General features: G+C 31.0%; 1 protein-coding gene across 3 annotated transcripts in view; it reads right to left on the bottom strand.

Moving 5' to 3' along the window:
• Positions 1 to 7,610: 7,610 nt before the first annotated feature.
• LOC134719876 (uncharacterized) overlaps positions 7,611 to 12,052 on the bottom strand; it is a 59,537-nt gene continuing 55,095 nt past the window's right edge. For all 3 annotated transcript variants that reach the window (XM_063582793.1, XM_063582795.1, XM_063582794.1), the window contains 2 exons: positions 9,522 to 9,573; positions 7,611 to 8,994 (listed from right to left, as the gene is read on the bottom strand). In XM_063582793.1, the coding sequence (XP_063438863.1) occupies positions 9,566 to 9,573 (8 nt within the window). In that variant the 3' untranslated portion in view covers positions 7,611 to 8,994; positions 9,522 to 9,565. The remainder of the gene's footprint in view (positions 8,995 to 9,521; positions 9,574 to 12,052) is intronic.

The following is a 12,052-nucleotide window of genomic DNA, read 5'->3' as shown; positions in this document are numbered from 1 at the left end:
CAGTTTTGTTTTCACTTATTTTTATTGTTAATATACACAGTCACGTATATTGATTTAAAGTGTTTTGTTTAAATTATGATATTCAGGATTAAAATCAATCGACCAAAACTTACCTGTATTATCACCTGATCTATTTTCACACCTTATACATTATGTATCAGTATTGTTAAAACTTGTGACACAAGAAGAAGGCCATTTGTTGAGCCGAAATATTTGTCAACACGATTTTATAACAACATTTTCGTTTAATAACACCTTATATCAGTACCGTTGTGCAAATCTTTAGACTGATATAATTTTTTCCTTATCTGCATAGTATCGCCTATTCTAGACGATCCGGTACATAGTAAATTTGCTGGTTGGTCCTTTTTATAGACTTTTATATATATATATATATATATATATGACTAGGTTCAATTGGAGATCATGAATTTGACAGATCATACTGCCCCTTTAAGGATGTATCGATATTTTATATAACTTTATTTTCATTCAGAAGTTGTGTTGCTAAATCTTTCATGAAAAGTATATCAAAATATGTTTTTCGTTTGAAAGGACAAAATATATTAACTTAACTTGTGTGAGTTTAAAATTTCAATCATCTAACACTATCGTGATGTACATATAATAGTTAATTCGTTTTACCATTAACATTGTGTAGTGTTTGTATAAGAGAGATATATGTTCGTACAATGACACATATGGTACTATTGATAAAACCACACGATCTTAAAGTCATATGAAACGAGTTACTGGTGAAAAATCGTGTTTATTCAATTCTTGAACCAATGCGTGTATATATCGTAAACGTAGTCTTTTGTGCACGATTTTATCATTTTACGCAAACATATCTTATAATCGTCTTTTTTTTCTCTGTTTGTTATGATCACTGGTATTAAAGAGATAATAGTAACTGCAATTACGATTATCCCAATATGGCGACGGTAGATATAGGTAAAATCTTTACATTCGTTTTTCTTAAATGTAGCATGTATTTGTCAATAGTTACTCAGCTGCAAGGTTTATCAATACCATTTCATCATATTTGAATCGTAACGGTGCACTGGAATTGTCTAAGCGCTGTGAAAATAGCCGTTGAAAAATTCGGGATGATAATCGTAACTCGGAAAAAAAGATAATCGTAATTATGTATCTAAAAATAAAAAAGATAATCGTAACTGGAAACTGTTTTATTAATATTGACACTAAAAACGTAAATCTGATAGCATATTATGAAATTATGGCGATGAATTATTTACGAAACGTACCAACATCTTATGACATTTCTTTTTATGCATATATAATTAATAGTTCTTATGAAAAACAGCTACATACTAGTATATCATACAATTGGAAGGGTGAACAAGCTTCAAGAAATTTGGAAATGGGAAAACACGAACTTTGTTAATTTACAGAAATTTCCAAACACTAGGTAAGCCACAAAATATGTGAATGAGCGATGGAAATTATGATACATGATAATAATTGTCAGGCGACACGCATGTGTCACCTTATATCAGATTTCTGATTCAGACAGTAAACAAAAATTAATTTCTGAAGTAAATAGTAAATATAGTTAATATTGTTTAAATTCATTTATTGCAGGTGGTTATATGTGCTATTTCTGCCCACGGTGATTTAATTCTAGAACATACCCTATTATGCCATAACGAAGTAGGAAAGACATTTAGTATTCGTCAAAAACCGTTTGACGAGAAATTAGTGGCTTCAGTTTTCATGTCACTTCGATCATTTTCATGGATGATATCATAACTTAAAAGCTATGATGAACAAGGGAAAACTTTGAAAAGTGTTTTACAGTGTCATTTCTGAGTCTTTTATAGCTGACTATGCGGTATGGGCTTTGTTCATTGTTGAAGACCGTACGGTGACATATATTTGTTAATGATGAGTCCTGTCGGTCTCTTGTGGAAAGTTGTCTCATTGGCAAACATACCACATCTTCTTATTTATATTGGCTACTTCATGACTGTCACTGAAATTTCAGTATCTCAGATATAAACTATAAAAAAATCAAATTTAATTTTGAATTATGATAATATGACATCCTTAAAACATTTAATGCTATATAATTACATTAGATGTATGTTTCATTATAATACGTTATTCTGATTGGCTAATTGCACATCACATGTTATTCCGTAAGCAGTTGCATGAGACAATAACATTTCATTCATGATGACACGAGGTCCCACAATAAAGTGCACAGGTGAATTTAAAAATTTAGAAAATCGTGTTTTTATAATCCTAGCTAAAAAATGTAATTGTAAGTATTGAATGCTTCTTTTTGTAACTTTATAGGGTTGTAAAAGCGTTGACCGTGCGTACATTTTTAGAATGAAGCGCTTTCGCGCTTCATACAAAATGTACTTCGGTCAACGCTTTTACACCCCAATAAATTTACAAAAAGAAGCATTCAATTCTTAAATAAGATTAGAGAAAGATTAGCCCTACATGGGATTCTTTGTGTATTATGAAATTAAGTAACGTGGAGTTCATTGACAAACATGGATTTGTGTTCTTTTATAGTTTGGCCAAAAGCCCGAAAATCAAGAAATAAAATTGATGTGGCTTTGAATTTTCTTACAAGAAATACTTATTCAAAGAATGACTGCATAATTGAGAATAATTGAATAACCCATATTCCGCAAAATAAGAAACAAACTTATTAAAAATTCATAAATACTCGGTATATGAAAAATATGCTGCGTACATATGCATGGAAGATATTGTAGAGAAAAATATTGAAGCTACTAAACAAGGAACATTTTTGTATTTGCATGCTTGCCATATAATTCGTACTTTTCTATTAAATTACATTTTTAACACACAAAATACCATTGAAATGCTGAAAGACACATTTATTATGTTTCAGTTACTATTATCCGATTAAGAAAATTACGATTATCAAAGAAGAAAAATACCATAGAGTTACGATTATCATCCCGAATTTTTCAACGGCTATTTTCACAGCGCTTAGACAATTCCAGTGCACCGTTACGATTCAAATATGATGTAATGGTATAGATAAACCTTGCAGCTGAGTAACTATTGACAAAAGCATGCTACATGTAAGAAAAATGAGTGTAAAGATTTTACCTATATCTACCGTCGCCATATTGGGATAATCGTAATTGCAGTTACCATTATCTCTTTAATACCAGTGATGATGTGAAAATATGGAAGCCACTTAATTGTCGTGTTGGAAGCCGTACTTTACCGATCGTCACCTTATAGTAAACAATCAATAAAGAAACATGGATATTGATCACGTGTATAACATATACAATCAGATAATAGTTTATTTCGATGACAGAACCATGAGTATTGCGATCACCAGGTTTTTACGAGAAGGGTCAAGCTAAGGTCTCTTTGCATACGGAAAATATGTCGGCGAATTGCTTCCTGAAAGCAAGCAATTAAAGAAAAGTAAACGTATCTTAAATGTAGACAAAAAGAAGTATATAGATATAGGAAGATGTGGTGTGAGTGCCAATGAGACAACTCTCCATCCAAATATGTACAGTTTTATAATGAAAACTATCCATTTACATATAAAAAACATATGCCTTTTTTTTTATTTGAGGTTTCATATGACTTTAATGTCTATGCCTCATATCAGGAGCCTATAATTAAGTGATTGTTATTACCTTGTGTCTGCCCTATTTATTTTCGTGAATTGTTGTTTGTTTAAGCTTACATGACGCCGTTGATGTTTTGCATTTGGTATGCGTTTTTTCTAATTGTTGAAAATAGGTCGGGTTTTTTACATGACTATAACTTTTTACACTCAAAGAATGCAATTCGTTTGAAAAGTCAAAAATTATATTGTAACTTGTTTAATGCATCACAACTTTTCAATGTGAAGAATTAAAAAAAATACTCTAAATAATTACAAATATAATTATCTTCTTATAAGGAGTCCTGTATGAACATTATATAAAAATATATATAAAAGTATGCAACATTTCTTTCGTGCATTGTTTTTTTTATTCAAAGGACATTTGATCTTCGTTTAATCTATATTTATCATTTTTATATTTAAGTCCCATAATACTTTTAAGAACGGTTCGATGCGATAGAAAATAAGTAAGTATCTCTGTCAGTTTCTTATTTATTCATCTTATGAATCTTCAGAAGTTCAAATTGAAACCGACGAAGAAAACTTGCTTCTCCCTTATATTTTAAGACTTTAATATCTTGAGATTCTATAAGGAAAATCATTCCTTGACATTCGACTTCTTTCTTCACAATACAACGCGTATCAACACATTGATTGTTCATATTGTTGCTTTGTTCTCAACCCGGAAGTTTATTTACACCTCATCTTTTACGTTCTTTAAATTTTCACCGTCCTATAAATATACGCATAACGTATGAGCGTCACTGATGAGTCTTATGTAGACGAAACGCGCGTCTGGCGTACTAAATTATAATTCTGGTACCTTTGATACCTAATAACATGAAGAAATCCGATTTTTAAAGGGAAATTCTAAAAGAAGTAAGTTAGTTAACATTTATAAATAATTATTTTTACGTATACTGTAATTTTTATGTTTGATTAAAACTTGATACAAAACATTTAACAACGTAGTATTTTAATAGCAGCACTATATGTTACATCTGATCATTTTACGGATCTGTTATACACCTACTTCGTGATTGACGATAATTAAATATTCAAATATGTTAAATGAATTATTTTTCGTCACACTTTTTTCTAGTACTACAAAAATTTGAGCAGCTTTGGAGTGATGCATAGTTACATGTGTCGATCAAACACGCTTCCTGTTTTACGATACTTTATATACGTACATTCTTGTTTGTTGTTTGGAATATCGTTTATTTCTGTTTTTTACATGATAGCTACAATCAATGGGAAAAAATAGAATTTTCAATATAATTAGTTTTAAAAGTATAAAAAATACTATTAAAAAACTCTGAATATATTTATTGTTGGAAATAGAAAAAATCCATTTCTATGCATCTATCGTCTGACAATATAACCAGGTTTTCTTTTAAAAAATTCTGTGTGTTTGGCTTCGCGGTATGTGTAAACATACATCCATGTCTAGATGCAATTGTGACGTTAAATCTGATGCATCGTTGGTCTAATATGACTAACACGCTGTTTTCACATTGAAGAACACTTCACCTCAAATGTATGTAGATGACCTGTTGAAAAGACGACCATTTGACCCTATCCAACTTACCATCATTTTCCGATGGAGGTCCAATTTCGCCTTTCATTTATTTCGACCTATCTTGCAGAAACTACATTTTGAATGAGCTTTATGTATACGACACGTAATATAAAGTAAGCAATTTTCAATAAACCTATCAAATCCCCTTATATACAGCTAAACTTGCATAAACCAAACCATATGTAAACCGGAAACCGATCTAAATTTAGCTTCTGTATCATGTCTTGCAATCATATTGTTAATTCAACATATTTGTGCTGAAAACATTTATAATCAGAAGAAAAATCAGAAATCCCTAAGGAAATAGGCTTATGAGACTTTCACTGTACATTCATGTTTTCTTTTGAAATATTTAGAATGTCATTGGAAGTTTAAAGTACAGAGGAACACACTGGTGAAGGTCATGGAATGGATTACCAGGAAAAACACAAAGTGAAGACAGAATATAAACACCCAAAAGGTATCAAGTTTATGCATATTCATGATGACTAGAGAGACTATCAGGACCTTTATCGTCTTGAGATTGTATCTATTGGCGATGTTGAAATTAGATATGATAATGATTAGGGAAACTATTTTATAATGGAGAATGTTGTGATATCAAAACAAGGCGAGAAAATAACCCATGCGCATACAGAACATGGAGCAGTCGATCATTTGAAGAAGGAAGCTCGACAATGTAATAAGGCAAAGGAGATTTTAACACAACTAGGTGAAGATATTGGTTTGTTCCTTAAAGATTTTATTCAAATACTTACGTCAAACTGCAGAGTCAATTCGGATGTTCTGAGTTTATTTCTGAGAAGATTTTAATATATTGCAAAGTATTTTCGTTGTGGAAATTAATATTCATATATAGTTATTCTGAAATATATTTGTCATTGTTAAAATCATTATATATTCCTTGCCAGTATTTTGATTTAAGTACTGTTGATTTATTTATTCACATGAATGCTGATTTTCGTAGATTGCTGAAAACTTGAATTTTCGTGGCACTTGGATTTCGTGTTTTTTTCTCGATATCTACAGTATACAAAGCATATATAAAATTAGTCATTCGTTGAACATTTGAATCCTGGTTCACAAGTACCCAAGATATCAACGAATTTTGGATTTCAACGAAAACGTATTAATCAACAATATTTGCTTTCGCTTGAGTAAACTACATTTTTTGTTAGGACTGCTACATTTTAAAGTTTTAGAGAGGAGATTTTATGGGCACATTGTACGTACAAGTGGTATGTTTCAACAACTAACCTTTCACAGTAACCTACATTGTACAATATTTCCATGTAAATGTAATGCATTTATCCAGTACTTGCGTTTTGCATAGTAGCTAAATCCTTTTATATGCTTCATTATTTTTACAATTGGTGACGGATTATACATTACCAGACGTAAAAAATGGCTTCATCGTTATGACATCGTAGGAGGCGTCCCAGAAAAATAAAAAAAATTAGCCTTGCCAGACGTCATAATTATTTGAACTAAAAAACATGAGTTTATACTTGCGTGTTTATCTTCATATGAATATTTATTATTAATAATTATTTTCACATTTTCTTGAGGTATAATCCGATTGATAGCCTTTACTTGGTTATTGGTGTCACGTGAAAAACTAGTATAAATGAACTACTAGGATGTTAGAATTCGAGGTAGATAAATGAATTTGTAAATTTGTACAAAGTGTAAGGTCGTTTATCCATTTGACTTTGTTCGACGGTTTTAAAGTCCGTTCGTGGATTGTATGCTTTGAAAGGTTTAAATAAACTTTTTTTTAATTTTTTTGTATCGATTTCAAATGCTGGTTTTTCAAGAGTCTCCTTTTGGTCATTTTTATATCTCGAGCTTTTCCGTTGAAGGTCACGTCATACAAACATGTCGTTCTCACACAACTTTAATCATACTCCACGCAACGTAGTTGTTGAGGTTATATATATTTTTTAACATCTTCGTCTGTCGGTCCGTCCATCCGTCCTCAATCAGACAGTCCGTCAGTCTTGTTTCTTGTCGTTACAACTTTCTCTCAAACCACACAACAGAATTTCATGAAACAATTTTAGATGATAAGGATATACTACGAAGATGTGCATGTCGACAGGAAATTATTATTCATTTTTTTTTCTAGGAGTTACGCCCCATTGAACTTATTTTCTTAAATATGCCTCTGCAACAGTTTGTAATCGCAACTCCTCTGAAACCACGTAACATAATTTCATGAAACTATGTAGATGTGCATATCGACAGGACATTATGATTCATTTTTTGTTTGTTTTTATAGTTATTTTATTTTTTCCAGTGACAATGTGGTAGACGTGGATCATGTGAGCGCGCTCACTAAGGTTTCACTTTTACTTTCATTAAAACAATCTACTGACACATTGTTTTTTTTATATTTTATTTAAACTTGTTTTACAATGGCTGTTATTTATTCATTTACATGACCATTATGCTTGTATTGATATTTAACAAAACACGTACAAACACGTGCATAATCACAGATACAACCAAAAACTAACAACTTTGAATCTTTCAAGATTACAATAAATTAAATGTTGTTATTCTATATTAATGCATAACTATATGATACAGGTTTCTTAAATATCTAAATATGAAATTATCTACTTAACATAGGCACCTCAGAATTATAACATAAACATTTTGTTAAATTTATAACAAGAACGACATTGATTATTCTATATTTTCAAAGACCGATCCTTTGAAAAAAGGTGGAAGAAAATACGTAACATGAATAGATATATCCCTTTGCAAAGTTTTCGTCCATATCATCTACGTGGTAGTGATAGTCTGAAATTCAAGTTAATAAACTAAAAATTTACAAAGTAGTTTATTTCCAGCATAAAGCTTTGATAATACGTCAGATTTGGATACCTTGTCGTAGACTGATTCCATGGTTTATGTGATGATTTTTGTCGAAAAATACGATGAAGATTTAAAAGTGTTTCAACTCCGAAATATGTGCCAAAAAGCAACAGTTTCACAATTGATAGCCAAAAAGCAACCATTTCACAATTGATTGCCAAAAAGCAACAATTTCACATTTGATTCTATGTTTGGCAACTTCGTTAACAGATTCGCACAACCGTTTGTGGAAACAAATTTGCGGTCACTAGTGGAACTCTAACTGATTAACTCTCTAATCAATTCCTTCTACTTCTTGTATCAGTTGGCTTCAATACATTATATTTAGTTCTGTGGGCAACATTTTCTAACTGCGTTTTATTTCTTTGTTTTGATGATGGTGTACAATCTGCGATTGAAGTGCAAGGACCGTTTTATATAAGTATAAAGATTCATAAGGTGCATCAAGTAACATAGCATATAAGCTTTCTCAAACGTAACAGTTAGACAAACAGTAGAAGACAATGCCTAGAGAGCAAACAAATTATATGACACTTTTCAGTAATCGACGTTATCAATTAGACTATCTCATCACTCATTTCGTCTTCATGTTTATGACACGATTTAACGACCGATAGACATATTTTGTTAAAAAGAAAAAAACATAAAAATGTTAAGAAACAAAATCGATGCTTATGAAAAATTGTATCTTGATGTTTATACATGATTCGAAAATATTTGTGTCTCTTGACTTTTGGCGGCAATAAGTTTAGCTACCAAGTTTTTGAGACTACAATCAAACTACTTTGGCACCAGAGACATTTTTTTCCCCAAAATACAAAGATGATGAACGTGTAACAGCTTATAGTTTTCAGCTCTATCACAGATAATAATATCGTGTTTGCACCTGAAAAGAAAAAGAAAAGAAGTCTTATCAAGTTGTATAACTAGCAATAGTACTATCTGTGAAAACAGTGTTTTCTATTTTTATTTTTTTTAAATAAAAACCTCAAATGGATATATTGTTCAAAAAAAATAATCTTTTAACGAACCATGTATATTTTCAAAGTATAAAATGTAAATAAATACCTAAGTCAATATCTCAATTGTACTGTTTAAAATGAAACAAAAATTCGAAACTTGCTTTACTCATTGCAAAAACGGCATAGTGAATTCAACAATTGGTTGTATATTAATGGTGCCCTGACCAAACACATACTACAATCAAGCCCTTTCGAAGGGATTTATGTATATGTAACTGTAGTTAACAGATGTTCTTTTTTTAAATCGATTAAGGAGACAGTTTAAGGTAACAAACAATATCTTAGGGAATCGAGTTATCTTCAAATGAAGTATAACCGTGCAGATAGGATAAACATCTCCTACTAATAGATAAGTTTGTGATCGCATATTTAATATTTGTTATATACTTACCATAACTGATGCTTAATCGAAAGACTGATATCTCCAGTAAGTGTTCATACTCCTAAAACAAAAACAGTCACACATTAGTACATTTATTTCAAATTCAATAATATTACTCAGGTCATCTTTCTATTACAGTAACACAAATAAAATAGCTAAGTACATTTTCTTTTAGAACTCAATTATATTGTAAATTGATACTTGTCTTGTCTATTCAGTTAATGTATTCAATATTTTTGTTTGACCTTGAATAAATTCCTCAACCTTGGTAATTTATCATAAAATATTTCTGATGTAATATCCTTTGGAAAATTTTTGATAAATTACTTGGAAACCAAACTTATCCATAACCAATAGTTATCAAAAGTACCAGGATTATAATTTCATACGCCAGACGCGCGTTTCGTCTACATAAGACTCATCAGTGACGCTCACATCAAAATAGTTAAAAAGACAAATAAATACAAAGTTGAAGAGCATTGAGGATCCAAAATTCCAAAAAGTTGTGCCAAATACGGCTAAGGTAATCTACTCCTGGGGTAAGAAAATCCTTAGTTTTTCGAAAAATTCAAAGTTTTCTAAACAGGAAATTTATAAAATGACCATATAATTGATATTCATGTCAACACCGGAGTGCTGACTACTGGGCTGGTGATACCCTCGGGGACGAAACGTCCACCAGCAGTGGCATCGACCCAGTGGTGTAAATAGTTATCAAAAGTACCAGGATTATAATTTCATACGCCAGACGCGCGTTTCGTCTACATAAGACTCATCAGTGACGCTCACATCAAAATAGTTAAAAAGCCAAATAAATACAAAGTTGAAGAGCATTGAGGATCCAAAATTCCAAAAAGTTGTGCCAAATACGGCTAAGGTAATCTACTCCTGGGGTAAGAAAATCCTTAGTTTTTCGAAAAATTCAAAGTTTTCTAAACAGGAAATTTATAAAATGACCATATAATTGATATTCATGTCAACACCGAAGTGCTGACTACTGGGCTGGTGATACCCTCGGGGACGAAACGTCCACCAGCAGTGGCATCGACCCAGTGGTGTAAATAGTTATCAAAAGTACCAGGATTATAATTTCATACGCCAGACGCGCGTTTCGTCTACATAAGACTCATCAGTGACGCTCACATCAAAATAGTTAAAAAGCCAAATAAATACAAAGTTGAAGAGCATTGAGGATCCAAAATTCCAAAAAGTTGCAACTTGTAATAGAAAAGGTCGGTTCGATCAGTTCAATGCAATTTTAACCAATAGATGTTAAACTGGAAAATCATTCGCTAATGATACCCAAACGACGTAAGTGAACTGATACACAACTTTTTATTTATTAATAATATTGTAGCTGTCAAATGCCACCTTTTAAAATCTTTCAAAATTATAAACATCCATTTTGTTACCAATTAAATCGGTGTTTCAAAGTTTCTACTACATATTCTATATTCTATACATAATCAGATGAGGATAAGTCACAACCTTAGTTTGTCTTCTCGTACATTAAGACAAAGAGAGAGAGACGACATCAATGGTACATTTAAAAATATAACCAATAAAAATAGACAATGCCATGTTTAAACAGTTAAAACCGACGACAGGAAAACTAACAACAAAGCATCTCATGCCAAATGAAGACTGATCAACAATAATCTTACTAAATCGATGGAGAAGTTATGGGCACATTTTATTTGACATCATACTTGTTCGGTGTTTTATTGACGTATTATTTCAACAGATATCCGCATATATATGCAAGCTTAATGTTTGATCTGCTTTCCTTGATGACTTGTGTGCCTTTATTTATACAAAGGAGATTATTCAGAAGCTTCTGATAAAAAAAGAAAAGGAAATGGAAATAGACTTTAAGTCCACTAATAGATATATCATTTCACGGAAAAATTCATAGTTTAGAAATTAAGTTGAATGATACTATCTCAATTAATTCAAATTTTGCTTCATATCTGGACTCTAAAGTAGAAATTAGCAATAAGGGTCGAGAACTAAACTTTACGACAAAACACATGATTTTAATTTTCTATTGATATTTTCTTTTTTTGTGTAGGGTTACAATCCTATTCCTTTCTTGATTAAGTTTTACTGCTTAAAAGTAAGCTTTTGGGCATAGGCTTCCACATGACAAAGTAATTTTGTGCATTTTGGTTTAAATCAAATTTATACATTTTGGTTCAATTAAAATGTACATTTTGTCTTAATGAAAATATATGCATTTGACCTGAATTAGCCATACATGCAAACATTCAAAAACATGAATATACTAGTTTTACTCATCATGTTAACAAGGATTACTACAAAGTTATATACGACATGCTGTTGTACATGTAAACATCCTTTCATTAATTTTTCTACTCTAAAGGAAATCAATTGAGTATACATTAAATATATATGAAAACAATAATGGATACAAAACGCCCTACAAATTTCATGCGTAACAAACTACTAAATAAAATGTCATCACGATTCTATATTTATATCATTCAAGAAAAAAGACTGAAAGATTTCGAAATCTTAAA

This window comes from Mytilus trossulus, chromosome 1 (genome assembly GCF_036588685.1).
Source record: "Mytilus trossulus isolate FHL-02 chromosome 1, PNRI_Mtr1.1.1.hap1, whole genome shotgun sequence".
In the NCBI taxonomy this organism is placed as follows: domain Eukaryota; kingdom Metazoa; phylum Mollusca; class Bivalvia; order Mytilida; family Mytilidae; genus Mytilus; species Mytilus trossulus.
This window is presented reverse-complemented; position numbering and strand designations above follow the sequence as displayed.